General features: G+C 46.6%; 1 protein-coding gene across 1 annotated transcript; it reads right to left on the reverse strand.

Annotated features, from left to right (window-relative positions):
• Positions 1-27,447, reverse strand: AIFM1 (apoptosis inducing factor mitochondria associated 1). The gene is made up of 17 exons (XM_032227810.1): positions 27,289-27,447; positions 24,594-24,733; positions 23,480-23,570; positions 22,375-22,404; positions 19,135-19,253; positions 18,907-19,037; positions 17,089-17,179; positions 15,219-15,303; positions 12,790-12,866; positions 11,690-11,798; positions 10,042-10,149; positions 8,397-8,485; positions 6,558-6,698; positions 5,679-5,821; positions 3,916-4,040; positions 2,238-2,434; positions 1-278 (listed from the first exon to the last, which is right to left on the reverse strand). Exons 1-17 carry the CDS (start codon positions 27,359-27,361, stop codon positions 207-209), a joined length of 1,821 nt encoding a protein of 606 aa, XP_032083701.1. The 5' UTR covers positions 27,362-27,447; the 3' UTR covers positions 1-206.
• Between the last annotated feature and the right edge of the window lie 199 nt (positions 27,448-27,646).

Raw genomic sequence — 27,646 nt, forward strand, 5'->3', positions numbered from 1 at the left:
TTGGATCTTCGTCATAGCAAAGTTAATTTCATTTAATTCACGGTGCAAAAAAAGGGGGGGGGGCAGGAACCCAATATTCACATTTGCCCCAGAGTGGCAGGAAGACCCACAAACTTGAGAAGCTTGTACAAGGCTGAGCCCCCCCCCCCCCTTCTGTCACTCCACTTGCTGCAAAATGCAATCCAGATTGCTCCAACCACAGGCGTTCATTCTTCGTGGATGTTAAAAAGTTTGGCAACTTCGTTCAGGTCAGTGTGTTCTTCCCCGTCCTTGATGATCTGCAAGAGAAAACGGAAGCATTTTTCAGTAAAAGCCCTTGGGGGGAGGGGGGGAGTATAGTGTAGCCTTTACTGCCTCACTGGTGCAATCCATGACAAAAAATACAAACAACATAAATAGCATGAAGCATAATCCCCATGCAAGTAATTGGGGGGGGGGGGGGGGGAGAAGAAAAACTAGTCATACATTTCTAAGTGTGCGTGGAGTGATTGTGGTTGTGTTTTAAGAGTCTTGGCAGCCCGAGGAGAGAAACTATTTTTAAACCTATTTGTTCGGCTGGCTATACTTCAATGTCTTCTGCCCGATGGTAGAAGTGCGAAGAGACACTGACCAGGGTGTGAATCATCTGAGTATCTTCCTTACTCTGCTAAAGCAGCGAGACCTGGCGATGTCACCCAGTGGTGTCAGAGGGCAACCGATGGTTTCTTGTGCCGAATTGATCACTCTCTGTAGGGCCTCCCTGTCCGCAGCTGTTAAACCAGCATACCCTACTATAATGCAGTATGTGAGGACACTTTCAATGGTGCACCGATAGAAAGAGGTCGTCGGCCGTTGTTCCACCTGATTTTTTCGCAGGACTCTAAGGAAATGAAGTCTCCATTGGGCCTTGCCAATCCCCAGGGACGGGTTGTTTTTCCAGGTGAGATCTTGAGTAATAAGCACTCCCAAGAATTTAAAAGGAAACTTGTCTCCCCACAGCCCCCCCCCCCTCGATATACAGTGAGGCAGGTTCCTCGGGCAAGAAAGGAAAGAAGAAAAACAATGCACTTCACTGTGTCTCACTCATCCTTCTTAACTGCATTCTAGAATAGTTTATATGCTTACTTTGCAGATTCTTAGCTACTGATGAATAGTGGAGTAAAGGCAGAGGAAGTGGAGGGGGAGGAATTAACCCAACCTATAATTATAAGGTCAAAAGATTTGGATGTTACAAGGTGGAAAAAGAGGAATTGCTCCCTGCCGGAGCACTATTCAAATTTTTATTAAAACACTTGACGTTATCTGTAAACCCAACTGCCAACATCTACATTTCCCACTGCCAGCCTATCACAAGATTTAGCAAATACTCCATTCTCTCTTCCTCCATCATCCAAGTCTCTCTATGCTGACCAAACCATGCTAGAGTTTCTTAAGCCTGTTACTATGCTTCTTTCAAATAAGCAGGGAAATGAGATTTCGACCAAGCTCCATCCTGAGGACTAGATAATCAGCCTGCTAAAGATAAAGGTAATAGAAATATTAGAAATAGAAAGGTTCCCCCTGCACATGTGTGCTAGTTGTTCTCGACTCTAGGGGGCGGTGCTCATGTCCGTTTCAAAGCCGAAGAGCCAGCACTGTCCGAAGTCTCCATGGTCATGTGGCCAGTATGACTAAATGTTGAAGGCGCATGGGACACTGTTACCTTCCCACCAAAAGTGTTCCCTATTCTTTCTACTTGCATTTTTACATGCTTTCGAACTGCTAGGTTGGCAGAAGCTGGGACAAGTAACGGGAGCTCACTCCATTACGCAGCGCTAGGGATTCGAACTGCCGAACTACTGACCTTTCTGATCAAGAAGCTCAATGTCGTAGCCACTAAACCACCGTGTCCCTCTAAATCAGTGGTAGTCAACCTGGTCCCTACTGCCCACTAGTGGGCGTTCCAGCTTTCATGGTGAGTGGTAGGGGTTTGCTGTAACTCTGCTTTATAAATTTTATAAAGTAAAGTTACTTCCCTACTTTATAAATCACCATTACTGTGGAACCGGTGGGCGGTTAGAAAATTTTACTACTAACAGAGCTACAAAAGTGGGCGGTAGGTATAAAAAGGTTGACTAACCCTGCTCTAAATCATCATGCTAAAGAATTCCAATTAAGAGTAAATCGAACCCATTCATGCCTTCCTTCCTCAAACCCAATGGCTTCCATGCATCCATCCAAGGCCCCCTCCCAGAACATAAAGTGTCGCGCAAGCTGACCTTCCGAGCGATTGGCATCCGGTTGAAGATGTTCCACAGAACGATTCCTACCACCACTTTATCCTGGAGGTAGAAAATGACTCCTTTCCCGTAATCCTCTCCCTGCTGTGGGACTTGCGGAGTGGAAAGGGAGGCTGCGGAGACCTTCAGCTCTGTGGCTTCCAGTTCGGTTTCACTCTCTGAGCGGATTCCAGTTCCTAGAGATGAACGGCCAGTCAGACACAAACTGGATCAATAACTCACCCCACCCCCCCAGATGTTGGGTCCCTTCAGACCGGGGAGACGCAGAGGTGGTATTCTACCGGTTCGGACCGGTTTGCCCAAACCGGTAGCAGAAATCACGGGTGGCCCCGCCCACCCGCCCCGCCTCTACGGCATCCCATTTAGGCCCCTTTTTTGCAAAAAGCGCATGTCCAGAAGGCTATGCGCTTCCGCGAAGGTAGCACATGCAAGTGAAGTGAGCGCATGCATGCTCACATTTGCGAACCGGTTGGGATGGTAAGCGAGCACCACCCTTGGACGGGCGCTTTCATTTCCGTTGGGTAGAAATGAGTACCTTGATCAGCCCTAGAGATAAAGAGGCTACTTCCTCATAGTATGCTACGCCCTAAACCACGTTACACTGACACACATTGCACACTGGCAGCGTGTCCACAGGACAGCACTGAAGCCTGTTAAGGGCCTTGGAAGGAATACCTATTGAGAATGGTTGAGCTATTTGGATATACCGTATTTTTCAGAATATAAGACGCACCTTTTTGCCTCCAAAGAGGCTGAAAATCTGGGTGCATCTTATACCCTAAATACAGCATTTTTTGCCTCCTAGAACCCCGCTCCCTTCACCAAAATGACCGTGCAAAGCCTTATGGAGGCTTTTAGGGAGTTTCTGCGAGCTGGGGAGGGAAGAAATGAGCAAAAAACGGGCCATTTTTTGCTCAATTTTGCCTCCCCCCCCCAGCCCCCAGGAGCACTCTATAAGCCTCCATAAAGCTATGCATTCCCTTTTTGGGGGGTGAAAAACAGGCTTGTTTTTGCAAAAAAAGGGTTGTTTTTTGCTCGTCCCCCCCCCAGGGCACTCTACAATCTTCCTAAGGGCTATTCATGCTCTTTTTGGGGCGGGGGGAAATGTGCCCGTTTTTGTGAAAAACGGGCCTGTTTTGGGAGGTTTGCAAAGTGGGAAAAACTTTCTTTTTTAAATTTGCCTCTTCAAAACCTTGGTGCGTCTTATACTCCGAAAAATACGGTACTCCATCTGGAGAGAAGAAAACCAGGGTGACAGCCACGTTTGAAACTCATAAAGGTCAAATAAGAAATCATGTGTGTAGGAGGACGAATGGCAGAACCTGAGGGTAGAATTTAAAAAAAAGGGCTCAGCCTAGAAGGCAAACCTTTTCGGCACCGAGTGTCCGTGTGCATTCCTCTAGGCTGCAACCAGGAAGAGGAGCTGCCCAGGAGGTGGTACCCTCTCTGCTGGGGGTGTTTCAACAGAAGTTGGATGCCCACCTGCCTACAATGCACCGGCAGGAGAGAGTGAACCAGGTGACCAATGGGGTCACTCCCAAATCCTTACATTCTAGGATTTGGGATTTGTGGATTCATGCAAGAAGGTATGGCCTACCCAGGTAGCCTGGTTCACACAGTGCAAAACAACACCTGCAGCATAATTTAGAGTCCTAACCTGATTCCTCCGTGGCAGATTTTGGGGTGTCCTTTGCTGTCGCTTTAGCAAATACGCCCACGGTGGGCAAACTGCTGTCCACAAGGCCAATAGCTTCGTATCCAACATCTGGGCCAAGGTCGCTCCTAAAATGAGGAGAACATACGATATCAGGATTAGCTTAGAAAAGGATAATGAAATACTGGGAATTTTGCTATTGACACAAAGAGAGTTCTCTCCTTTTTGAACCTTTGGAACTTAAAATGAACATATGCTGGAGCACCATTCTTTTTTGGTGCCACGAAAAAAAGAATCCTCCCACAGAGACAAATTACGCTCAAAATATTGGTGTTTTACTGACAGCCTACAGAAAGGCATTGGGGACCAAAGTCCAGATCACTGAAAAGTGAGTTGTTCCTTTTAAGTATATGTAAGTTGATTACATATAATTAATATGATTCCTTTGGTATGTTTGGCATTTCTCCTTTCTGTCAGGTCACAAATGACAGCTTGGTGACCACTTTAGGAAGGGTTTGCAAGGACATTCTGAATTAATCACTGCATGCCTGCAGCCATGGGCTGAATTCAACCACTGCATGCATCCAGATACAGACTGAATTCACCCACTGCATGCCAACAATCACAGACTAAATTCACCCACTGCATGCATCCAGATACAGACTAAATTCACCCACTGCATGCCAACAATCACAGACTGAATTCACCCACTGCATGCATCCAGATAGATTGAATTCAACCACTGCATGCCAACAATCACAGACTGAATTCAACCACTGCATGCATCCAGATACAGATTGAATCCACCCACTGCATGCCAACAATCACAGACTGAATTCGCCCATTGCATGCCAACAATCAGACTGAATTCACCCACTGCATGCCTTCACCCCATGGCAGATCCAAGCAGAGCTAGACAGAAACAAGACTGGCAAGACAACCTCTGGAATTCTTTCCAGTTTTTAACAGCTGTGGACAGAGGTGTCTGTATTTTATTCTGTGCTGCCTGTGTGTGCATTGGGAAGCATAGGGTGAGCTGCATACATTCTCCTGGGTGGGGGTGGGGGAGGCAACATTAGCAAACTCGTGAGCTGCTGCCCAGCTGCCTCCCCAGCGTGTAAGAAAGCAGTGATGGGATTTTTTTCCCCTGGAGTTTTTCTGCAGCCCAAGGGCCTCTTTCAGTCCCCATCTTTTGTAGCTTCTCTCTGCCATTATTAGTTCCTTCTCTATGGAGTATTCCCCTGCTGCCAAGTATCACATATAGGGGACTGGAGGCTAAAGCATACGATGAACCGTTGCAGGAACTGGGCATGGCTAGTCTAGTGAAGAAAAGGACCAGGACCAGGGGAGACAGGATAGCAGTCTTCCAATATCTAAGGGGCTGCCACAGAGGGGAGGGGGGCAAGCTATTTTCCAAAGCACCCGAAGGCCATACAAGGAATAATGGATGGAAACTGACCAAGGAGAGATTCAACCTAGAAATAAGGAGGAATTTTCTGACAGTGAGAGCAATCAACCAGTGGAACAGAAGTTGCCTTCGGAAGTTGTGGGAGCTTCATCACTGGAGGCTTTCAAGAAGAGACTGGACTGCCCTCTGTCAGAAATGGTGTAGGGTCTCTTGCTTGGGTCGGGTGGGGGGAGTTGGACTAGATGACCTACAGTACAAGACCCCCTCCAACACTGTTAATCTAATTTTTAGATTACTAATTTTTCTCAACAGTCCAGCCCCCTTGGACTGTAAGAATTAAAAAGGAATGAAAAGTTACCAAAACATGGACTGGTGCCAATACGGCTTTGAGGCTCCGGTCATGTTTTCTCCCGCCAGCCTTCCGCTCACAACCGCGTGATCGTGATGCTCCACTCGTCTCCTGCCTAACTTAATGTCGTAAAAACACGCAGCGTCTCCTGCCTGTATGGGGGGAGGGGGGAAAAAAAAGAAGGAGCAAGGTGAGACAGGTAAGACGGCATTCAAGAGCAAAGATGCCTTTTAAGTTTGCTGGGATGGCTTCATTTTGGGATTACTTTTTTCCTCGATTTGGGAAAAGGTGCATGAGATTGACACGTGTCAGTGGTGCAAGGACGGGCTACGGAAATCCTTTCCAGCAAATTTTTCTCTCCCCCTAGCTGGCTTTGCTTGTTTGCAGGGGGAAAATGGGAAAGGAACAGCGGGAGCCCTTGACTTAAAACGGACCGTTCAAAGTTACAACAGTGCTGAACAAAAGGGGAACGTACGGCCATGTTCCACACTTACGACCGTCGCAGCATCCCTGCGGTCACACGATCAAAATTCAGGCCGCTTGGCCACTGGCTCCTATTTATGACGGTCGCAATGTCCCGGGTTCATGTGATCGCCTTTGGTGACTTCCTGACAATGGGGAAGCCAGATTCGTTTAACAACCGTGCTTAGTAACTTAACAGTTGCAGTGGCTGCTTAACCACGGTGAGGAGAAAAGTCATAAAATGGGGCAAAGCTCACTTAACGGCTGCCTCGCTTAGCAACAGAAATTTTGGGCTCCAAAACTGTGCTTGTTAAGTCGAGGACTGCCTGTTGGAAGCTGGAGGGTGGGGACTTGAGAAGTTCTTATCAGGTCCCAGGACTGATCCACATGTTGAATGGGGCTCTTTGTGACGCCATCCAGACTTACCACCCAGATGTTGGAGCGGGCCTGCAGCTCAGCATTCACTCTAAAGCCCCCGAAATCGGAATCCACCTCCAAGCCGGCCGACTTAGCCAGCTCCACGTTGGGCTCCAAGCCCACAGCTGCCACAATATGATCCGTCTCCACCTGAGCAGAAGGAAAAGCAGACACGACTGTTTACGTTAGGCATTTCAAAGGGGATTTCGGGATGCCCAGAGCCAAAGGGCCGTCTCTGCCCCCAAGGGGCAGGTTATTCCCAGGAACAATAGGGAGAGGCAAGGGAGGGGAACAAAGAATGTGAATTCATGTCCATTTCCCACGCTTGGGCCAGTGAAACAGATCAAACTGTTGTCTAAGCTGAGTCTCTTTAGAAGTTTTATAGCTTCGGCAAAGACATTGTCAAAGGCCCCTTGTTGTGGCAGCAGATTCAGACAGTGAGGAGGTTGGGGAGGAACATGGGCCAGTCCTGAAGGCTGGGAAAGGCTCTGATGAGGGCTCTGTGTCGGAGGCCAGTCTGATAGTAATCAGCTGCCTTCAGAGTCAGACATCAGTGAGGCAGAAGAACACCTGGAGCCTGCTCCCAGTGTGCGCATGCGCAGAGTTGTCAGATGAAGGGAGCAGCTAAAGAACAGGGGTTGACTTGGGAGTAAGGCCACAGGTGGACCATGAATGGTCCCTCCCAGAGGAAATAAAAGAGGAGCGAAAGAGGAGCGGAGTTTGCAGGAGACAATTAGTTTGCTTAATTGGTTCGTGACTCTCCAAGACTCCTTGCCAAGTTTTGCAGAGATCGGCCTGTCAGCTCTCCAAGCCAGATGAGGTCTGTGACTGTAAATCCTCCCTTAAAAGACTTTGCTGGATGTGAATGAGCAGAATTCACAGTCAATTAATAAAAGGGTTTTTTTGTCGGGACAAGGAGTTTGCTTCATGCTCTTGGAAAGCCTCAGTCAGAACACCCCCTCTGGGAAACACCACTAAATTTGCAGCGCATGGAATTCACAGGCATCTAACGCTAGATGTCTATGGAGATCCTCAGTCATCCAGGTCACAGTTGTCCCAAAGGTGCTTTTTCAAGAGGCATCTGGACTTTCTAGTTTTTCTTTGAAGTTGTTTCACTTCTTACACAAGTAGCTCTGAAGAATGACCTGGAGAAGCTTCTTGGATGAGAAGTGAAACGTCTTCAAAGAAAAAAACAGAAAGTCAAGTGGCCTCTTGGACAATCTAACCCCAGAGATGATCAACCCTGTCCTAGAGGAGATCAACCCTGGTTGCTCTTTAGAAGGCCAGATCCTGAAGATGAAGCTCAAAGACTTTGGCCACCTAATCAGAAGGAAGGACTCCCTGGAGAAGAGCCTAACGCTGGGAAAGATGGAGGGCAAAAGAAGAAAGGGAAAGCAGAGAAGGAGGTGGCTGGATGGAGTCACCGAAGCAGTCAACGTGAGCTTCGATGGACTCCAGAGGATGTGAGGAGGTTTAGAGGTTTAGAGGTTTATTGGGATTTATATGCCGCCCTTTTCCCTGAGGGGACTCAGGGCGGCTTACAACCACAGGGGAGGGGAAGTGCAAGGTCAAAACAAACAATTAGTGAACAAAAGAAAAATGATAAAACACAACTTTCATTCAGCAATCAAACACTCGGGCGGGTGATTGGAAACCTATTCCCAGGCCTGCTGGGAGAGCCAGATCTTGAGGGCTGCGCGGAAGGTCTGGATCGTGGTGAGGGTGCCTGTGGAGGAGAGGAGGGCCTGGAGGAACGTTGTCCATGGGGTTGCGATGGGTCAGACACGACTTCACAACTAACAACAACAACCCTAGAGAAATACGCCAGCGTTGTTTTGCATTACTCACTTTCCTTCCGTCCTTCAACTGTATGAGCAGCCGATCCCCGGCTAAAGATACCGACTTCACAACAGCGTTGGGCATGACGTTGACCCCCTCTGAAAACAAAAAGGCCAAAGAAACTGCAGTCTTAGGATGTGGAGAAGCAGCGGGCTGACATCGTTGACAACTACAACCTCACTACAAGGAGAAATGGGGAGGCTTTGTGCTCCCTGGCTAGCAAGCACGCACTCCTGGCAGCAAATTTCAAGAGTGTATCCAGCTCCTCCTAAGAAGACAACCATGAAGACGGTTGGCCTAACTCAACTCTCCAATTATGCAACCAGTCATCAAAAGATATGTTGGCAGCTTACCCAATACATATCTGCGTAGAAAAGAATAGTCAGCCATTCTTTTCCAGGAGGAAAACTTTTTTTTGTCAATCTTTGAGAGATGCCGGAGCATTGATAGGCACGGTGTGTTTATGGCATCAATGTGGGCAGAGCCCAACTTTTAGGCTTGCCATTTCAGTGCAGTGGTTATTTCCCTTAGAAAACATTAGCTGTCTGTGCCAAGGAAACACAGAAAGTATTTTACACACAGCATTGTGATTCATCCTAGAGTGGATTGTGTGGTGGCTTAGTGGTGGAGCCCTCGCCTCACAATCAGGAGGCTGTGAGTTCGATCCTAGGTAGAGGCAGATATTTCTCTCTCTGTGCACCTTGAGATTATATCTGCCGAACGAAACTCTGCATTGGCGACAGGAAGGGCATTGGGCCAGTAAAAACACTCAGCATTCATTTGCCCATACTCCACTCTGCAAGAGATCATGGGGTCATTAAAAGATGGTGATTGTGGTTCATCCTCACTGCTTTTGCTATTTTTAACAGCTCTGTTGCAGTTAGAGCTGAAGGATTTCTATGGCCCGCCAATCCTAAGGTCTCCAGATGAAACTAGCCTGGAATCTTGGCTAAGCTTTCCAGAGCTAAACAGCAGAGATGGCCTGTCACTCAGCATTCCACACCAAAGCACACTCCGAGCCAGAGATAAATTACAGCATTTAATTAACAGACAAACAGGTCCTTGGCAGTAACCCAGCACAGACAAGTTCGGGCAGCAATAAACACAGATAAGGCTTGGCAGCAATCCAGCCTGCCAAGCTCATACAAAGTTCTTCATCATTCGATTCTGTGTTGACTTCTGCAAAGAGGGGCGTGTGCACAAGCAGCTTTTTATAGTCTGGAGAGGAGCTTAATGACCACCAGCTGAGCGCAATTACCTCCTGTAATTGCGTAATTGTTCCTAACGCCTAGTAGCTCTTCGATGGTGTGCATCCAGAAACAACTCACTACTGGCCTCCGACTCACTCTCCCTTGTCTCCTCCCCCCTGGTCCAAGGCTCAGGTGCCTCCTGGTGGCCAACCAGCCTCTCTGCACCCTGCTCAGAGTCGGAACCCTGTCCAGGGTCCTCCACATCCTCCAGAGCCGACTCATAGGGCCCCTCGCTGTCGGAGTCTGGTGGCAGCTCCAATGGCTCCTGCTGGGCCACAACAAGGCCATTCTTAAAACTAAAAGCAAAGAGCAGCCTCGACACCAGAACAAGCCAGCTGAGACCTCCCCAGGTTGCCAAAAAAGAGGCCCCCAGTGGTGGAAAAGAAAGTCGTTGGCAATCTCACCTTGGCTGACTTTGTTGGTGGTCCAGTTGCTCAGGTATTCGGGTAGGACTCTGCCCATATTGCCATTCTCTGGGAACATTTGGATGACCTCGAGGCCTTTCGACTGCGCTGCAAAGGGAAGGGGAGAACTTAGGCTGCCTGCTTGATTTTTCTGGGAGTGCTTCGTCCAGTCTGAAATTTGGGCACCAGGGGGCCCTGCCAACATGTCTCTTTTAACAGGCAGCCATTGGCAGCTTCATTCCAGTTTTGTTACTAAGCAGAAAGCAACCAGGAAAAAGCCCTTTGGTCTGTGGATGCCCAGATTGAGTTTTATCATTTGTGGATACCTGGAGGACACTCAATGTGTTTTGGCAGGAAAGGGGCAGACAACATGCCTTTAAAAAAAAAATAATAATTGCTGCTGTGCCTTTGTTTTGGTTCTGTTCTGTTGCTTTTTTCTTTCCTCTTTTTTGATCTGGCACAGCTATCGTGGCTTTTTTAGCTGCCTTGAAGTGGGGGAAAAAAACCTGAAGATCAAGTGCAAATATTTAAACACATGGACAACACACACACACTAAATAAAGGCTAGGCACAAGGCCATTGAGTGGGCCACACCAATAAATCTAGGCTGAATTGTTTGGAAATAGAGGAGTTTATAAACACAGCCAGTTACCAGACAGCACTGGCGTTTCTTTTTCTTTGGCATCCAAGAAAACTGATGTGCTAGGCTGGAATAAAATAAAATAAAATGATTTATTTAGCTAGGTTAATGCCCTAGTACCAAAAAGACATAGGAGTAGGAATTCAGTATCTGAAGAAATGCCATGCTCTCCCAGGTAAAAAAAAAATTAAACATCTAGAACCGAGCCAAAATTCAGGACTGGGGGGAAATCAAAAGGCAAAAGGACACATGTGTATTTCAAAATAAATGTCATCACACAGGGCAGCATATCTGTTAAACTATTATTACACAATCCTGATAGTTCATAGAAAACAAGAAGAGCTGTCTTCATTAAGATAATAGATGTTCTTACTGATAGATGGGTTGAAAAACAAGGGTGGATAAAAATTGATGGTTTTTTTTTAAAAAAAAAATAGGATTTAAAAAAAAATTAAATTGGATTTTTAAAAAATCAAATTTATTTTAATATAATGCTTTTGGAGTAAAACTATCTTTAGATTTTTACTCCAAAAGCATTATACTAAAATAAATTTGATAAAAATAAAAATAAAGCCAATTCAAATTTTAAAATATCCTATTTTTTAATCTATCTTTAGTTAGTTTTCTATTTTAAGATACATTTAACAATTTAGTTTATTCAGCATGAAATGGAGCTTAGTTATGTAGTATATGAGGCTGTAGATTCTGCAATATTGGGACTGTCGTTGAGTAAACAGCAGATCAGAGGAAGAACCACTGCGGGACAGAGATGCCAGTTGCTTTTTCAAAATCATGATTTAAAACGAGTTGATTTAAATCAAGCCCTTTTCCTAGTGAATCAAATCACGATTTAAATCGACTTGATTTAAATCAAATCCACCCTGCCTAAGATAAAACAAGGATTTGGATACATTTGAGGTTACTGGTTCCAATAACTTAATAAAAAAACGTTAACAGCCACTTAAATTCAGGTCTTAAATTCTGCTCTTTCTGGGTGACCACACTCACCTTTGCGCCCCAGAGCGCAGGCCAATTCACTCCCTAAGAAACCACCACCGATAATAGTAATTGACTTGACTTCTCTGGAAATTTTCTCTAGTGAACGGAAATCCTCAATCTGCAATGAAATTGTGCGAATTTGTATTAGTTTTTCTTTTTAATTGTAATGTTTAATAAAATTCCTTTAAAAAAAAAAGTAAGACCAGAAGATAGTAAAAGAAACAAATCTGCCTTCTTAGACTCTCTGAGACGTCTGAAAAAATTGTTGTTTATCCCAGGTTTTGGTTGAACATTTCATAGAATCGCTGTACTGTATTTTTTTTTTCTTTTGGTTCATTTAAATGCAGTGATCAGCCAAATAACATATAAATGAAATAGAATCAACTAAATTTTAATTATTGTTTTTTTAAAAATCAAACACTGTTCTGATGTCGGCTTCACCAAATCACGAAGCAGACTCCTTGTCCCGACAAAACCCCTTTTTATTAAGCTCATGTGAATTCCTGTCGTTCACATCCAGCAAAGTCCCGGCAAACAGTCTTCCAAGGGTGAATTTACAACCACAGACCTTATCAGGCTTGGAGAGCTGCCAGGCCGATATCTTCCAAATGCAATGCTGTACCAGAAAATACTTGGCAAGGAGTCTCTGAGAGTCACGAATCAATCTTCACACTAATTAAGCAAACTAATTGACTCCTGCAAACTCCACTCCCCCTTCGCTCCTCTTTATTCCCTATGGGAGGGGCCATTCAGCGTTCACCTGTGGCTTTACTCCCGTCGGCCCTTGTTCCTTAGCTGTTCCCTTCTCTTGGCAGCTCTGCGCACTGCACACTGGGAACAGGCTCCAGCTGTTCTTCTGCCTCACTGATGTCTGACTCTGAAGGCAGCTGATAACTGTCGGACGGCTCTCTCCGCCTCTCTGCCTTCGACACAGAGCCCTCATCAGAGCCTTCCCCAGACTCCAGGACTGGCCCATGTTCCTCCCCAACCTCCTCACTGTCTGAGTCTGCTACCAGCTCTGCTGGCCGCTCAAGGGCCACAACAAACCCACCACTTATGAAATTAAGAGGTAGATGAGCCCAAGCCATAAAGGTTCCCCCTCAGATTACCTTCCTGAAGAGTGTGAGCCTCTTTTTCACCTCCTGACCTCCCCTCTCAAGCACAGGCAGGTTCCTGGGAGCACCACCTAGGAAGAGAAGGTAGAAGAAGTCCACCTCTGGGCTTCAGTTCAAAGCTCTGCAGGACCTGGGTCAGTTGGCCCTCACCCAAGAATGTCTGTTGCAAACAGCAGTGAAACCGAAAGAGTGACATAAATGGAACTACAGGCAGTCTTCGACTTACGACCACATTCAAGATGGTTCAAAGTTATGACAGCCTCAGGAAAAGAGACTTCCGTCTCAAAGTGATGCCCCCTCCCAACCCCCCCCCCCATGAACCTGTGATCGCAATTGAGGCCACTGCACTGGGCACCGGCTTTTATTAAGGTATTTGCAGCATCTCGTGGTCACCTCATGGGGATCTAAGACTTTCCTAGCCGGTTTCCAACAAATCACATCGATTGGGGAAGCGAAATTAGGTTTAGGTTTTATTAGGATTTGTATGCCGCCCACTCCCTAGGGACTCTGGGCGGCTTACAGATAAAAAAAAAAGGTGGGGAGGACATATAATAATTAAAAGAACAAACATTAAAATTTCACAACATACATGCAGCTTAGAGTGGGGCTGGATAAACTCAACAGCCCCAGGCCTGCTGGAACAGCCAGGTCTTAATCGCTTTGCGGAAGGCCGGAAGAGTAGTAAGGGTCTGGATCTCCATGGGGAGATCGTTCCATAGGGCTGGAGCAGCTACAGAGAAGGCCCTCCCCCAGGGAGTCGCCAGCCGACATTGACCGGCAGATGGAATCCGGAGGCCTAATCTGTGAGATCTTATTAAATCTGTGAGATTCATGAACCACTGTAGAATTTGCTAAATGAAACCAGCAATTTCCTTAACCCCCCCCCCACCCTTGGTAAAAAAATAGTCCTTAAAATTGAGCCTGCTCATGTGATTTTTGACTTAACACCACATTGACTTACAACACAAATTCTGGTCTCAATTGTGGTCACAAGTCAAGGACCATTCCCATGACATAAGAACATTGGTCCCTACTGGAGGGTGTCCATAACATCCCCTCCTCCTCCCTCCTCAAAAGGGTAAGTCCTGCTGGACTGGAGTGCCTTAGAACAGTGGCCCCAACCTTTTGGGCACCAGGGACTGGTTCCATGGAGAGAGGTTTTTCTGTGGAATGGAGGGGTCATGGAGGTAGGCCTCCATGAGATCTATCGAGGTGAGGAAGTCGTCCCTCCGGACGTCCTCTAGAATGGTCAATAGTGAATGCATCTTGAATCACCTGTATGCAATGTGGCGGTTCAGGCTTTGAGGTTGAGTACTGCTCTCCAGCTCCCTCCCCCCCCCGGACGCCTTTAGCAATAGCAATAGCAGTTAGACTTATATACCGCTTCATAGGGCTTTCAGCCCTCTCTAAGCGGTTTACAGAGTCAGCATATTGCCCCCACAGTCTGGGTCCTCATTTTACCCACCTCGGAAGAATGGAAGGCTGAGTCAACCCTGAGCCGGTGAGATTTGAACAGCCGAACTGCAGATAACAATCAGCTGAAGTGGCTGCAGTACAGCACTATAACCAGTGCGCCACCTCGGCTCTTTGGGACTATGAACAGCAGGGAGTAAAACCCCTGTCCCTGCTGGTCCACCGGAAGAGGCCTGATGGCCTGAATGTCCAAAAGATGTTCAATGGCCTGTTCTACCCGGCGCCTCTTTCCGCGATCCCGGGATATGGGACAGAGGCGGAAACGCATCAGGAGGTAGGAGAGAAACTCTAGGGAAAGGCCTGGTTTTATCGTCTCCCTGTGCCGGGCGTCCGTTGTTACCTCCTCCCATCGACCGGCAAAGAAGGCCAAACGACCGCCAATGGGAAGGTTCCTGTCGCAGTCACTTTCGCCTGCGGTAGGGACGAGAGTTTCCTGCACCTCGGTAAGATCTCCTGGAGTGGGGGAATCGTGGTTTTTGAATGCTATTTGCATCCCATGGATGAGGCTTCGCTTGTTTGCGTGGCCCGGTTGCTGGCATGCCGTGGCCCGGTGCTGATCCATGGCCTGGGGGGTTGGGGACAGGGGTGAAATGCTACCGGTTCGGGCCAGTTCGCCTCAACCGGTAGTAAAAAATGCTAAAAAAATTTTTTTTTAAAAAAGTCCCAACGATCAGCTGTGTGAACAATCAGCTGTTCCCTGGGATCGTGGGAACTTTTTTTTTTTTTTTGCATTTTTAAACTACCGATTCAGTAAACTTTTTAAAAAATGCTTTAAAAAGTTATTTTTTAAAATTGATTCCGATGATTGCGTGACACAGCTGATGGTCCCTCGCCCACCCAGTTTACATGACCCTCCCCACCAAGCCACGCCCACAGAACCTGCAGGGAAATCTTTTGAATTTTGAAGCCCGAATGGGGAAGGAAATAAAATCAATCCAGGGGCCCCTCACCTGTAGCTATTAAGCATTTGTCGTAGCCGATCTGCAGGCCATTGTCAAGTTTCACCGTGTTTCCTCTGACATCCATGTGGACCACCTGCAAATCAAACAAGGCTGCTGTTTCTGTGTGTTCAGAATGACTCTCCACATCTCTGGAGCAGAGACAGAATGTCAGGCCTGCAGTTATATTCCTTTTAGGATCTTTGGCCTGCCACACTCTCTCTCTTATTTTACTATGGTGTTTCATTAGTGGGGGAATCATAAGGAGTAGAATTGTAGAATCTTTTGTTGTCAAAATAAAACATTCCTTCTAGAAGCCCAAGGTCATTCTTTGTCTCCACACCTCTGCACCTGACCGGAACTAGATGGGTGGAAATGCCAGTGTGGCAGAGGAAGATTGGACCATGTGATGGAGTTGTGGGTGTGGGGACAAAGTCATGAACTTTCAACTGGGTGGGAATCCCAGGAAACTTTCAGATTCGGGTTTCCTACAGATGAACCAACATGTCTCTCTTAATAAATTGGAAGTTTTTGGGGAAAGTTCTGCCTTGGACTCCGATTTAATTTTGGATGATATTTGGAACGCTGACACAGAGCTCATCCCTAACCAGGACTGGACCAATATAAATCTAGGCATCCGAGTCAAAGCGATAAAGAGAATCTATCCCCCTCTGTTAAAAACATTACGCTGGCAAAGTTGCACGCACGCACGGCCATAATGTAACAGGCTAGTTTTGACTGAATGTCTCGGGTGGACCTATTGTTGTGGCCTGTGGGTCGCCAGCCCCCCAAGCAGCAAAATCAGATGAGGAGGCGGCGTGGGAGTTAGAGTCAGCATCGAGGCAACCTGAGAATTCCAAGAGAGGAGGAGGAATGGAGCTGTCAGAGAGAGAGAGACAGAGAGACAGAGAGAGAGACACACACACAAACACAGACACACACAGAGAGAGAGAGAGAGAGAGACAGAGATACACACAGAGAGAGAGAGACAGACAGACAGGGAGAGAGAGGGAAACAGAGACACACACAGAGACACACACAGAGAGAGACAGAGACACAGAGACACACACACACACACACACACACACACACACACACAGAGACAGAGACACACACACAGAGAGAGACAGACAGACAGGGAGAGAGAGGAAGAAAGAGACACACAGAAAGACACACAAAGAGAGAGAAGAGAGACAGACAGAGACAGACAGACAGACAGACACAGAGAGAGAGACAAGAAACAGAGGCAGAACCTGGGCTGTTTGTCAGCCCTGAGATGGAGAGTCAACAGCCCCCAGGTCTGGAGGTAGCTGATCAGGAACAGCTGGGTCCAGTGCCTAACAAGTGGATGAGCAGAAGGCAGATGAGAGGAGAGCAGTGGAATTCTATGGGCCGGTCCTTGGGATGGAAGAGCCACCGCTGCTAGCAAAGCTACATCTTAGCTTTGGGGATAATAAGGCAGGGGATGGACAACTATTGTTAACATGCGAGATAAACTTTTTGTCGGGCATTCCTAATAAAGGAATCTTTTGTGTTCACCTCAGAGGGCTTGTCGTGTTTGAGGAGCTGGGTCAGAACACCCATCTCCTGTGATTTATACAGAATAGTTCATGGTTCAGTGCTGGGCCACTGTGGCTTGTTCAACAAATTTTGGGGTTTGTACGATTTGTGCTCCTTTTCACCCAATCAGAACAACCGTCCTACAAGAGTAGTGTTGCTAGGGATGGCCAGAAAGTATTGGTGTTTTTATTTATGGTACCCTTGGAATGTTCTGGCTGCCCTTGCAGGCAGAAAGAAAAGTCAACAGGGCAGAGTAAAAATCAGTTACAAACCCAACGCAGCTGGAGTTAGCATTAGCACTTCTGGCCCTGGTTCAACTCACCTTCCTTCCGCTCAGGACAGCGATTCCACCATTCTCGACAAACATCAGGTCGCGCGGGGATACGTAGAAAGAGGGTGGCTGAAAGTACACGCTGCAGGGAGGAGGAGAGAGGAAGGAAGGAGAGTTAAAGGGAGGAAAAGAAGGACTTGGTGAAGAACTGCCATGATTCTCCACCACCCCACCCCGTGAAATGTCTCGAGATGCAGGCGTGTCTTTTCTGTGGAGTCCTGGATGAAGGCTTTCAAACTTTCCCTTCCCACAACTACTGAGGCAGTCCTCGACTTACAACAACTCAGCCCAAAATAGACGTTGCGAAGCGAAACGGCTGAGGTTAGGCCTTATTGTGCAACTTTTCCTGCCAGGGTTTTTAAGTGAATCGCTGCAATTTGTTAAATTGGTAACAAGGGGAAGTGAACCTAGCCTCCCCGTTGTCTTTGCGTGTCAGGAGGTCGCAAAAGGGGATCACATCACCCCGGGACACCGCAACCTTCATAAATATGAGTCGGTTGCCAAGCGTCTGAATGTCAATCATGTGACCCTGGGGATGTTGAAAGGGTCATTTGAGTGTGAAAAACGGTCCAAATTTGGATGACTTGATCCTGGGGAGGTCGTCGTGGTTGTGTGAAAAATGACCATATGTTGACTTTTTCCAGTGTCATTGTAACTTTGAACGTCCCTAAATGGGGTCATTACCATATTTTTTTGGAGTATAAGACGCTCCGATGTATAAGATGCACCTAGATTTTGGGGAGGAAAACAAAGGGAAAAATATCTGCCTCTGCCTCCCAGCAATTTGCCTCCTTGCAACAAACAGTACAGACTATATACATTGTTTGTAGTGTTATATTTTAGGTTCCACCACAAATCTGCGAAGCCCTTATCCGCGGAGACATAAGCGCGAAGACTAATTCGCGCCGTTCTAAGCGCTAAGGAAAAACGCGACCCTACCGCAATGACATAATCGCGGAGGGCAAATTCGCGCATTCCCAAGCACTCAGTACCCTAAACCTAACCCTAAACCTAACCCTAAAACAAACCCCTAAACCTAATCCTAACGCTTACCTTAATTGAAGTCGGCTTTCTGCCGCGGCGCCATTTTAAAGCGCCCTTCTGTTGCCGCGCTGTTGTTGCGGCGGTGATGACACACGGTGATGACGTCGCGGCTTTAGCGCCGCGATTTTATCACCGCGATTTTGACGAGCGCGGTTTTGTCGTGCCACGATATTTTAGACTATACTTGTACAGATGCTGTTAAAATTGATGCTGGAAGTATAGTTATTCTCTGCTGTTTAAAAGAATAGCACTTTTTAAAACAATAGCACTAGGCCTCTTCAGATCAAGCTTCTTCATTTTGTTACGTTGTCTACAACAATAATAAAGCAGTCTTTTAAAAAATAAGTCTAATAATTTGAACATTCTATAGGCATTGATAGTTGTTGACTTACCTCCTTGTAGCAAACAGCCTGATTAGCACAAGAAAAAAAATCTGCCTCCCAGCAATTTGCCAGGTGGAGCAAACAGCAAGTTTCACTTTCAATTTCTCCCGATCATCAGCTGTTTCAGGCTGCAGGGATTGCTATAGCTTATGGAAGGCTCCGCAAGCCCCCCTTTGCTGAAGGAGGTAAATTGCTGGGAGGCAGAGACCAAAGGGTTGGGGCCGGTGGGTGGGTGGGACTACATTCGGTGTATAAGACCACCCAAATTTTCACCCTCTTTTAGGGGGGGGGGAAGTGCGTCTTATACTCTGAAAAATACGGTAAGTCGAGGACTGCCTATAGCGTTTTGGATTGAAAGGGGAGGGAAAAGCCCAAAGCTCACCTCCGCTCCTTGCCGTTCCACTGCTTGAAGCGTAGAGTTTCCGTCACATCCGCATCTTCAGAAAACCAAAGCTCCTTGGAGAGAGGAGGGCGCATGTAGGGCAGCTCAGGGTCTTCAGACACGATGAGCACCTGGAGGGTGGGAACACAGCCACATGTCATTCCACACCTCGACAAGCCACCGAAAGAGCCCCGCCAAGGAAGAGGGAGGAACTCTCGGAGCGCTTACCTGAGCCCCGGGATCTCGAGCCCGGATGGATCTGGCAGCAGCAAAGGCAGCGGTGCCTCCCCCGATCAGCAGGAAAGGAGCATGGGGCGGGACTTCTGGACGAGGACCTGCTGGTACGGCTGCATGAAGTAATCAAAATATCCTGAACAAAACTGAATTCTTCACTTCCCCCCCCAAAACCAAAAAAAAAGGAAAAAAGGAAAGAAAAAAGGAGTGAGAGAGAAAGAACAAGAGAAAGAAAGAAAAAGAAGGAAAGAAAAAAGAAAAGAAAGGAAGGCAGAAAGGAAGGAAAAAAGAAAGAGCAAGAGGGGGAGAGAGAAAAAAGAGAGAAAGAAAAAGAAGGAAGGAAAGAAGGAGAAAGAAAAAGGAAAGAAAAAAGAAAGGCGTGAGAGAAAGAATGAGAAAGAAAAAGAAGGAAAGAAAAAAGAAAAGAAAGGAAGGCAGGCAGGAAGGAAGGGAGAAAGAGCAAGAGAGGGAGAGAAAGAAAAGAATGAGAGAAAGAAAAAAAGAAGGAAGGAAGGAGAGGGAGAGAGAAAGAATGAGAGAGAGTAAGACAGAAAAAGGAAAGAAAAAAGGAAAGAAAGGAAGGAAGGAGTGAGAGAGGGAGAGAGAAAGAGAGAGATAAAGAAAAAGAAGGAAGAAAGGAATGAAAAAAGAAAGAGAAGAAAAAGAAAAGAAAGAAAAAAGAAAGAAAGAAAGAAAGAAAATAAATAAATAAAGGAGCTCTGAGCCTTTTTGTCTTCCTGCTACCAGTGAAAAGGAAACAGCTAAAATTGCTTCTGCTTCCAGGGCTCCTTGGTGTTCTATGAGGCTGGGTTTTTTTCCTTGCAGATGTTTCGTTACCCAAGCAGGTAACCTCATCAGTGCAAACCTCCCCTTCCTTCTAGCACTGATGAGGTAACCTAGCTTGGGTAACGAAACGTCTGCAAGAAAACCAACCAAGTTCGGGCAGCACCGAAGACCCCTCATTGCAACCCTGAGCTTCAAACATTCCCCTTCAACGCTCTTGTTCTCCCTACACAAAAGACAAGAAGCAGGTCTCTAAGTCCACCTGCATTACACACCCATTTTTAAGGTCTTTTGCAAATCCAAGGCAAAGAATAGCGGCGGGTACTGCCTTCCCCATCCCGCAAGAAATTGAGTTGACAACTAAAGCTGATTTCAGCACTTGCTAGAGAAAAATTCAGCACAGCAAAGGCAACGTTTTGCAGGCAGGTTCGATCCCTGGGGTCACCACTAAACAGGGCGTCCTAGCAGGGGCCTGAAAAAAGCTTTGCAAAAAACAATCTGGCACGGACTACAAAATAGGCATGGGCAACTTTTAAGGGTGTGCAGTGGCCATGGGGCCTGGGGAAGCACGCTCCAAAAACAGAGCAAGGCCAGGACAAATAATCTGCTGACTTCCCCCCCCGCCCCCCGCCAATATAAAGTTTAACTTAATTTAAATTTATGGTCCGTCAACATTAAAATGTGGTACAAAGTAGTCCTCGACTTACAATAGTTTGTGACCGTTCTAAGTTACAACGGCACTGAAAAAAGTGACCCGGGGCCATTTTTCACACATGACCATCCCCCTGGTCATGTGATTTATATTGGGGAGCTTGACAACCGATTCACATTAGTGATGGCTGCGGTGTTCCGGGGTCACGTGATCCCCATTTTTTCAACCTTCTGATGAGCAAAGTCAACGGGGGAAGCCAGATTCGCTTAACAACCGGGTCCCTAACTTAACAACTGCAGCGATTCGCTTAACAACGGGGGCAAGAAAAGATTGTAAAAAAGGGGCAAAACTCACTTAACAAATTTCTCACTTGGCAACAGACATTTTGGGCTCAGTTGTGTTCATACCGCAAGGTTTGAACAACACCTCAACACTTAAATTAGCGGACCTCACTTCAACAGACTTTGGATGCAAATAACAAAATGTGAGGCTAGACATCTTTAAAATAATGGGAAGAGTCCATTCAGCTGAGATTTCTGTTTCCTGAGTCAGTGGCATTCCTGGCAGAGCAATTGGCCAACCACAGTGGCAAAACCCAGGTTAGGATGAGAGGCAGGCAAGTGGCTCAACACAGGTGCACAAAATATGCAACACAATATGCACAAAACTGCAGTCAGACTTTCTCCGGATCTACAAAGACATCCTTGGATTTAACCGACATTGGACAAAGAGAATCTCTCCCCTCCAAAGAGTTCGTTAAAGCAGTGATTTATCCCAACGACATGCATTTTTTTAAATAGGTGCACAGGTCATCTTTTGAGGACATTCTCGTAGTTTAAAAGCACCTTTTAAAGGGACTCGGAAGGAATCAAAGCCAAGCCTCGTAGATCAGTTTATCTGAGCTACGGTTAAGCTGGGAGGGCCGATGGGTCTTGTGCAATTTTAGGCATTTGCCAAGTTCCCCACAGAGTCCAAAGTCCACGAATATGATCAACCCCGAAGAAGCAAAATGTAAAATTCCCCGTTGCACTTGTTGTTTGTTTCCACTTTTGCTGCGGGATTCTTCATCACAGTGGAAGAAGAAATTGTTTTGTTTTCACCAGGTGTTCTACGACAAAAAGGCTAAGACTTAAGCCGGGTTGGTGGTGGGACACACCATATCTTGCTTTTTTTTTTTTAATGCATAATATTTTTTTATTTCCATTTCATTCTATACAATCACTTGTTTACTGTGCATAACCGGGGCATATAACATTGAGTAATAAACACAGCCCTCACTTATATAGAAAATGCCCCCTACAATACAAACCCAATATACCACCTTGACCCACCATACACCCTCTTTCAACCCCCTCCAACTTTCATTCTTCCTTCTCACATACCCCTCTACACCTACTTCCCCTCCCCCTCTATCTAACCCTAACCCTATCACTCCCTCTCTTAATCCATTCCCTCCCTTCCTTCTCCTCCTCCTCTCTCTCACCCTCTCCACCCTCCTTCTTCTTTCACTCAGCTCCTCCCTTCAGTATATTTCTATTACCCTCCAATATATTCGGTTTGTTCTGTTTTAACACTAACATTAAAAAGCCACAGTATACAAGTGCAATCATATACTTTAGAATTTAACACATATTATATTTCCTCCCTCCCCCCCTCCCCCTAGATCCCCACCTCCCTTCCCTCCCCCCGGCTTCCCAGAGCCCATACATGGTATAACTTTTGGACAATCACAGTCTAAAATATCTCTACATTGAACTCAGCTTCTTAACCATATCTTGCTTTTAAGGACTCTTGCTTACCTTTAGCGTCCTGGGAGGAAGATTCTCCTTCTAAAAAGAGAGAAGAGACAGTCTGGCAGGATATCAAGTACAGATCCACAGGGTGCAATTTTACGTCACAGAACATGCACTGTGCTTGTTTTTTTTACAGTTGTCTGGTGCAGCTAATAAGTGCTGAGTCCTAATATCGTGATAGTTTATCCCATTTCCCTTGCTGCCATGCAGAGTTTCTCTCCATTAGCTTCCTTCCTCCCATGAGCCTCTCAGAGTTGCTCGGTGGTGAGATGGGTGGCATAGGAATTTAATTAATAATGGGAAATCAGTCTGGGTGCACCCCAGGACTGCAAGGAGATGAGCTGCACTACCATGTCTGAAATTTTGTCTCGGCTGTGAGTAAATTTAGCTTCCATATCTTAAATATTTTTCTAGTCCTCTCTTATTTTGAGGGTTTGAATGCAGTACTGCAGGCTGACCCTGCCCACTGCTAGGAGTTCGATTCTCAGCGGCTCAAGGTGGACTCAGCCTTCCATCCTTCCGAGGTCGGTCAAATGAGGACCACGGTTGTTGGGGACAACAGGCTGACTCTAAACTGCTTAGAGAAGGCTGTAAAGCACTGTGAAGCAGTATATAAGTCTAAGTGCTATTGCCCTTCCTTCTTCTTTTCCTTCCTTTCCTTCCAAATGGTTAGAATGCAGCATTGCAGGCTAACTCTTTCCCCTGCCAGCAGTTCGATTCCCACCAGCTCAAAGTTGACTCAGCCTTCCATCCTTCCAAGGTCGGTAAAACGAGGACCCAGATTGTTGGGGGTGATAGGCTGACTCTGTAAAGTGCTTAGAGAGGGCTGTAAAGCACTGTGAAGCGGTATATAAGTCTAAGTATTATTGTTATTGTTGCTTTGTTTACTGTTTAAGAACTTCAAAATGCTGTCTTCTCTGATCCTCCCAGTAGGTCTAATCAGCGTCTATTGCTCCGATTTCTGAACCTACATTTATAGACAACTAAGGCTACCTTAGATTCCCATGGAGGTTTCGTGCCTTCTCGAGTGCTAAAAACCCACTTAAAATTCTCCCTTAACACAGAACAGATCCTAGCTCTAAAAGCCAATCTGCTACAACTTGCCTCCTACCTAAAAGGGATTTCATCTGTTTTTCCATGCGTGCGAGCCTCTCCGCGCGGTCTACATCTCGCTGCCGAGCCCTCTTCAAAATCACATAGGCCTGTAGAACGAAAAGGTAACGTTTTTATAACCCTACAGGGGCACAGCAGAAGCACCATTCCACACACACACAACCCAACTTTGCATTTCGCGATAGCTTAGCTGAGCCTATTTACTATTCCAGTGGCTAAAAACAGCAGCTGGGAAGACTTTGCTAAAAAACCGTTGTTGAAACTGAGAGCTTCTTTCGAAAATAGCTAAATTGGACATCGCTTAACGATTGATTTGTAAGATCCAGGTTCATAAAACCAGAATCAGAAAAGGTTTTGGGGAAGTGAAGAAACTCATGCTGTGGTCTTAGGACCCTGGACCATTTGAGGATAGGGAGCAAACCCTGTGGATTTTATTCCACTAGTGATTGCTGACTGTAGGGGGCGCTGCTCGTCATTCCAGATTCAACCTAGAAATAAGGAGAAATTTTCTAACAGGGAGAACAATCAACCCAAGGAACAGAAGAAGTTGCCTTCGGAAGCTGTGGGAGCTTCATCACTGGAAGCTTTGAAGAAGAGACTGGACTGCCCTCAGACATGAGGTAGGGTCCCCTGCTTGAGCAGGGGGGCTAGACTAGATGACCTATAAGACCCCTTCCAACTCTGTTAATCTGTAATCTGTGTTTGAAGGCCACTGAGCCAGGCCTGTCCGAAAACATTTCCATGTTCATGTGTCCACAGCGTTGTTACCTCCCTACCAAAGTGATGCCTATTTATCTACTTGCACTTGCTAGACTGCTAGACTGGCAGGAGCTGAGGCGAGGATGGGAACTCACCCTGTCACGTGGCCCTCGGGTCTCGAACCTGGGCTGCCGGATTTCCAGCAGACAAGCCCAGCATCTTAACCACTGAGCCACCACACTGTCCCTTTGGGATATAGCAGATTTCCCCCTCCAAATCATCCTAATTTCTGTCCTCAATATTTCTAATATTGGGGGGTGGGGATAACCATGGGAAGCAAGATTACAGGCTAGGATAGCCACCTTGTTAGAGCAGACTGGGTTCATTTTCTCAGTCATCCAGAGTCTACTTACATAGAACGCATTTCCAATTGCGAAGATGCCCAACGCCACGGAGGTATAGAGAGTTTTGTTGCGCTGCCATGAATAATTAGAGGTCGTCAGTTTCCTGCAGGGCTGTCTTTCTGAGGGAATCTTCCATCGCTGAAAGAGTCCTGGAACCACAATTTATTAGGAAGGAAGACTGTCAGTGATGCACTTTCATAAACCCCGGATGAAAAGAAGGCCAAGCATGCCACAAGAAGGTCTTGCTTCCATGACAACCAGTTGACCGGCCAAAGATGACAGCGATTGACATCAGCAAGCTGGCTGGGGAATTCTGGGTGTTGAAGTCCACAAGTCTTAAAAGTAGTCAAGGTTGGTCACCCCCTTAAAAGTTGGTCTCAAACACTGACTCACACAATGGTAGCCCTCTTCTCAGAAGCAGATGGTCAGAATAAAACACGTGCATCCATTTTCATTCCCGTTCCGATTAATTTGAGCATCTATAAGTCCTTAAATATATTATGAAACAGATGGTCTCATGCCAGCAGGGCCAAGATTGCTTAAGCCATAGTTCCCAGGGTACAGTGTGTAAGTGGGAACAAGCAATAGCAAATCTCAGCTTCATGCTCTCTCCTTTCACATGATTAGAGTGTAGAATATTTACCTTAACTGGTCTATTATGCTTAATTAAAAATAAAAGAACTGTTATTCTTTTGGGTTGCCTGCAAGAGGCAAAGGAATGTGCACGATGTGTCCAAAGCAACATGTTCAAGGCAATGGATGATAATCTGGGATCCGAGTTCAGAGTTCTAATAAAACAGAATTTAGACAGGAGGCGCCTTTGATCCTCTTATTTTAATTATCTTAATGTGGCTTCTTTAATAGCGTCTTAAATGCTGCATTTCACCCATTTCTCACTGGGTAATAACAATTAGGACTTGGTAGTTTTATTATTACAAGTAACAACTCTCATATAAGACAGAGAGGACAAAAAATTGAAATAAGATCGGGATAGTTTTATGGGAAATCGTTAAGATTTATCCATTTCTTTCTCAATTGGGGACATTTGGCACACAGACACATTGATCTGGGAGATAATAGTTTTAACCTGCAAAATCTAAACACTTATAGACAAACCACACCTGTGCAACATTTTCGATGCACTGAGATGTTATTCAAGAGGCCTAGTATAACCAAGGAGAACAAGCACTGATAGAATACAGGAAGTCCTCAACTTACGATGACAATCGAGCCTAAAGTTGATGTTGTTAAATGAGAAATTTTGTGAGGTCTGCCCCATTTTACGACTTTTCTCATTTGTTCAATGGATCACTGCGGTTCTTAAATTACTAACACGGCTGTTAAGTGAATCTAGTTTCCCCACTGACTTTGCTTGTCAGAAGGTTGCAAAAAGGGATCACCCTAACCGTCATAAATGTGAGTCCATGGCCAAGCATTCTGAATGAAAATCAGGCGACCGTGCGGATGCTGCAACAGTCGTTAAGTGTGGAAAACGGTCCTCAGTCCCTTTTCTTCAGTGCCGTTGTGACTTTGGTCACTAAATGAACTGTTGTTAAGTCGAGGACTGCCTGTATACAACTCACAAATACCAATGAAGGTCTTTTGAGGAATAAGCTAAGTTTAAAAAAAAAAAAAAAAAAACCCCACACCGCAACAACAGACAGCTTCATCGCCTCTTTACAAACCCTGTTCTGAAACTTTAGAAGAAATTTGGGCTTCTCTGGAATGGAAAAGTGGCATTTTGCAAAGAAAGACAAGGCTGGAAGTTTTGTTGTTGTTGTTTTTATAAAAATACGGATTTCTGTCCCAAAAGTGCTTTTCTAAAAGGCAAATGGTCTTTCTTTGGGGGTCCCCCCTTCTTTGAAAAAATTTCTGCTTCTCCTCCAAGAAGCTTCTTTAGTTCAACTAGAACAGGGATAATCAAACTTGGCAACTTTAAGACTGGTGGACTTCAACTCCCAGAATTCTCCAGCCAGCATAGCTGGCTGGAGAATTCTGGGAGTTGAAGTCCACCAGTCTTAAAGTTGCCAAGTTTGAAGACCTCTGAACTAGAACTTCACAGAGCTGAAGAAGCTTCTTGGGAGGAGAAGTAGAAACGTTTTCAAGGGGAAAAAGAAAAAAGAAACCCAAAGAAAGTCCGGTTGCCTTTTGGAAAAGCACCTTTTTGGGAAAGCCTGACAACCTGGATGATTGACAACCTCCATAGAGATTTAGCCATGATATTTCAGCCTGGCCGACCTAGCAACAGCCCCAGCTTCAGGGCAAAGCCAGATCAATATGATGATGATGATGATGATGATGATGATGATGATGATGATGATGATGATGATATAAAAATCCCCCCCCCCACACACAAAAAACCAGGTTGTGCAAGGAGGCTCCTCCAACCTGGCGCCCTCCAGGGCTGATCAATTATCCTCCCCCCCTTTATCTGCGGAGACCTCCGTCCCAGGCCCAAAGCAAACTCCCCCCTCCCCACCTGCTTTTCTCCCCGGGAAGGAACCCTCGAGCAAAAGCCGCCCTAGGCGGACCGGCACCCACTTCCGCCCGGCGCCTATCGCACGACCTTGGGGCGTCGAGAGGACGGGCAGCCCTTAAAGCCGTTCAGCGGATCCTGCGGAACTCGCGGCCACTGGATTCCTCGGGGGGGTGGCATCCCTCCGTCCCACCCGCCCCCCCCTCCTCCCAGCAAAGTTCCTCTCACCTGGCCCCGCCACGAAACACGACCTTCGGCCCAGCCCTTGAGCCGCTCGCGCGGCCAGACGGTAGCGGAACATGACGGCCGGGACGGGCTGCGGGATCCCCGGTCACCGTCCCTTCAGAAAAGACCGTGCTTTCCCACCCCACCACCTAGTGCGCACGCGCGCCGCCGCCTGGCCTCTTGCGCGCGCGCGCAGGACCGCGCGCGGCGCCATGCTGGAGAGCGTCGTTCTAGGCCTTCGTACTCTATGCCTCCGGGGAGGGGAGGCGTGGCGTGGCGGAGGAGGCGTGGCTGGCTTCGGCCTATTCTCCGGCTAGTGTTTCCCACGAGGATGGTGCGCGTTGTTTTCTTCAGCGCTTTT

The sequence above is a fragment of the Thamnophis elegans genome, chromosome 12 (assembly GCF_009769535.1).
Source record: "Thamnophis elegans isolate rThaEle1 chromosome 12, rThaEle1.pri, whole genome shotgun sequence".
Taxonomy (NCBI): domain Eukaryota; kingdom Metazoa; phylum Chordata; class Lepidosauria; order Squamata; family Colubridae; genus Thamnophis; species Thamnophis elegans.

Bases quoted from the DNA above. Each gene is read 5' to 3' on its own strand.
- AIFM1 (XM_032227810.1), bottom strand. From the start codon at position 27,361: ATGTTCCGCTACCGTCTGGCCGCGCGAGCGGCTCAAGGGCTGGGCCGA. The intron at 19,254-22,374 runs GTAAGCAAGAGT...TACTTCATGCAG, and splicing joins TTCCTCCCAGGACGCTAAAG to CCGTACCAGCAGGTCCTCGT. The intron at 6,699-8,396 runs GTGAGTAATGCA...CCTTCTGCTCAG, and splicing joins AGTTGAAGGACGGAAGGAAA to GTGGAGACGGATCATATTGT.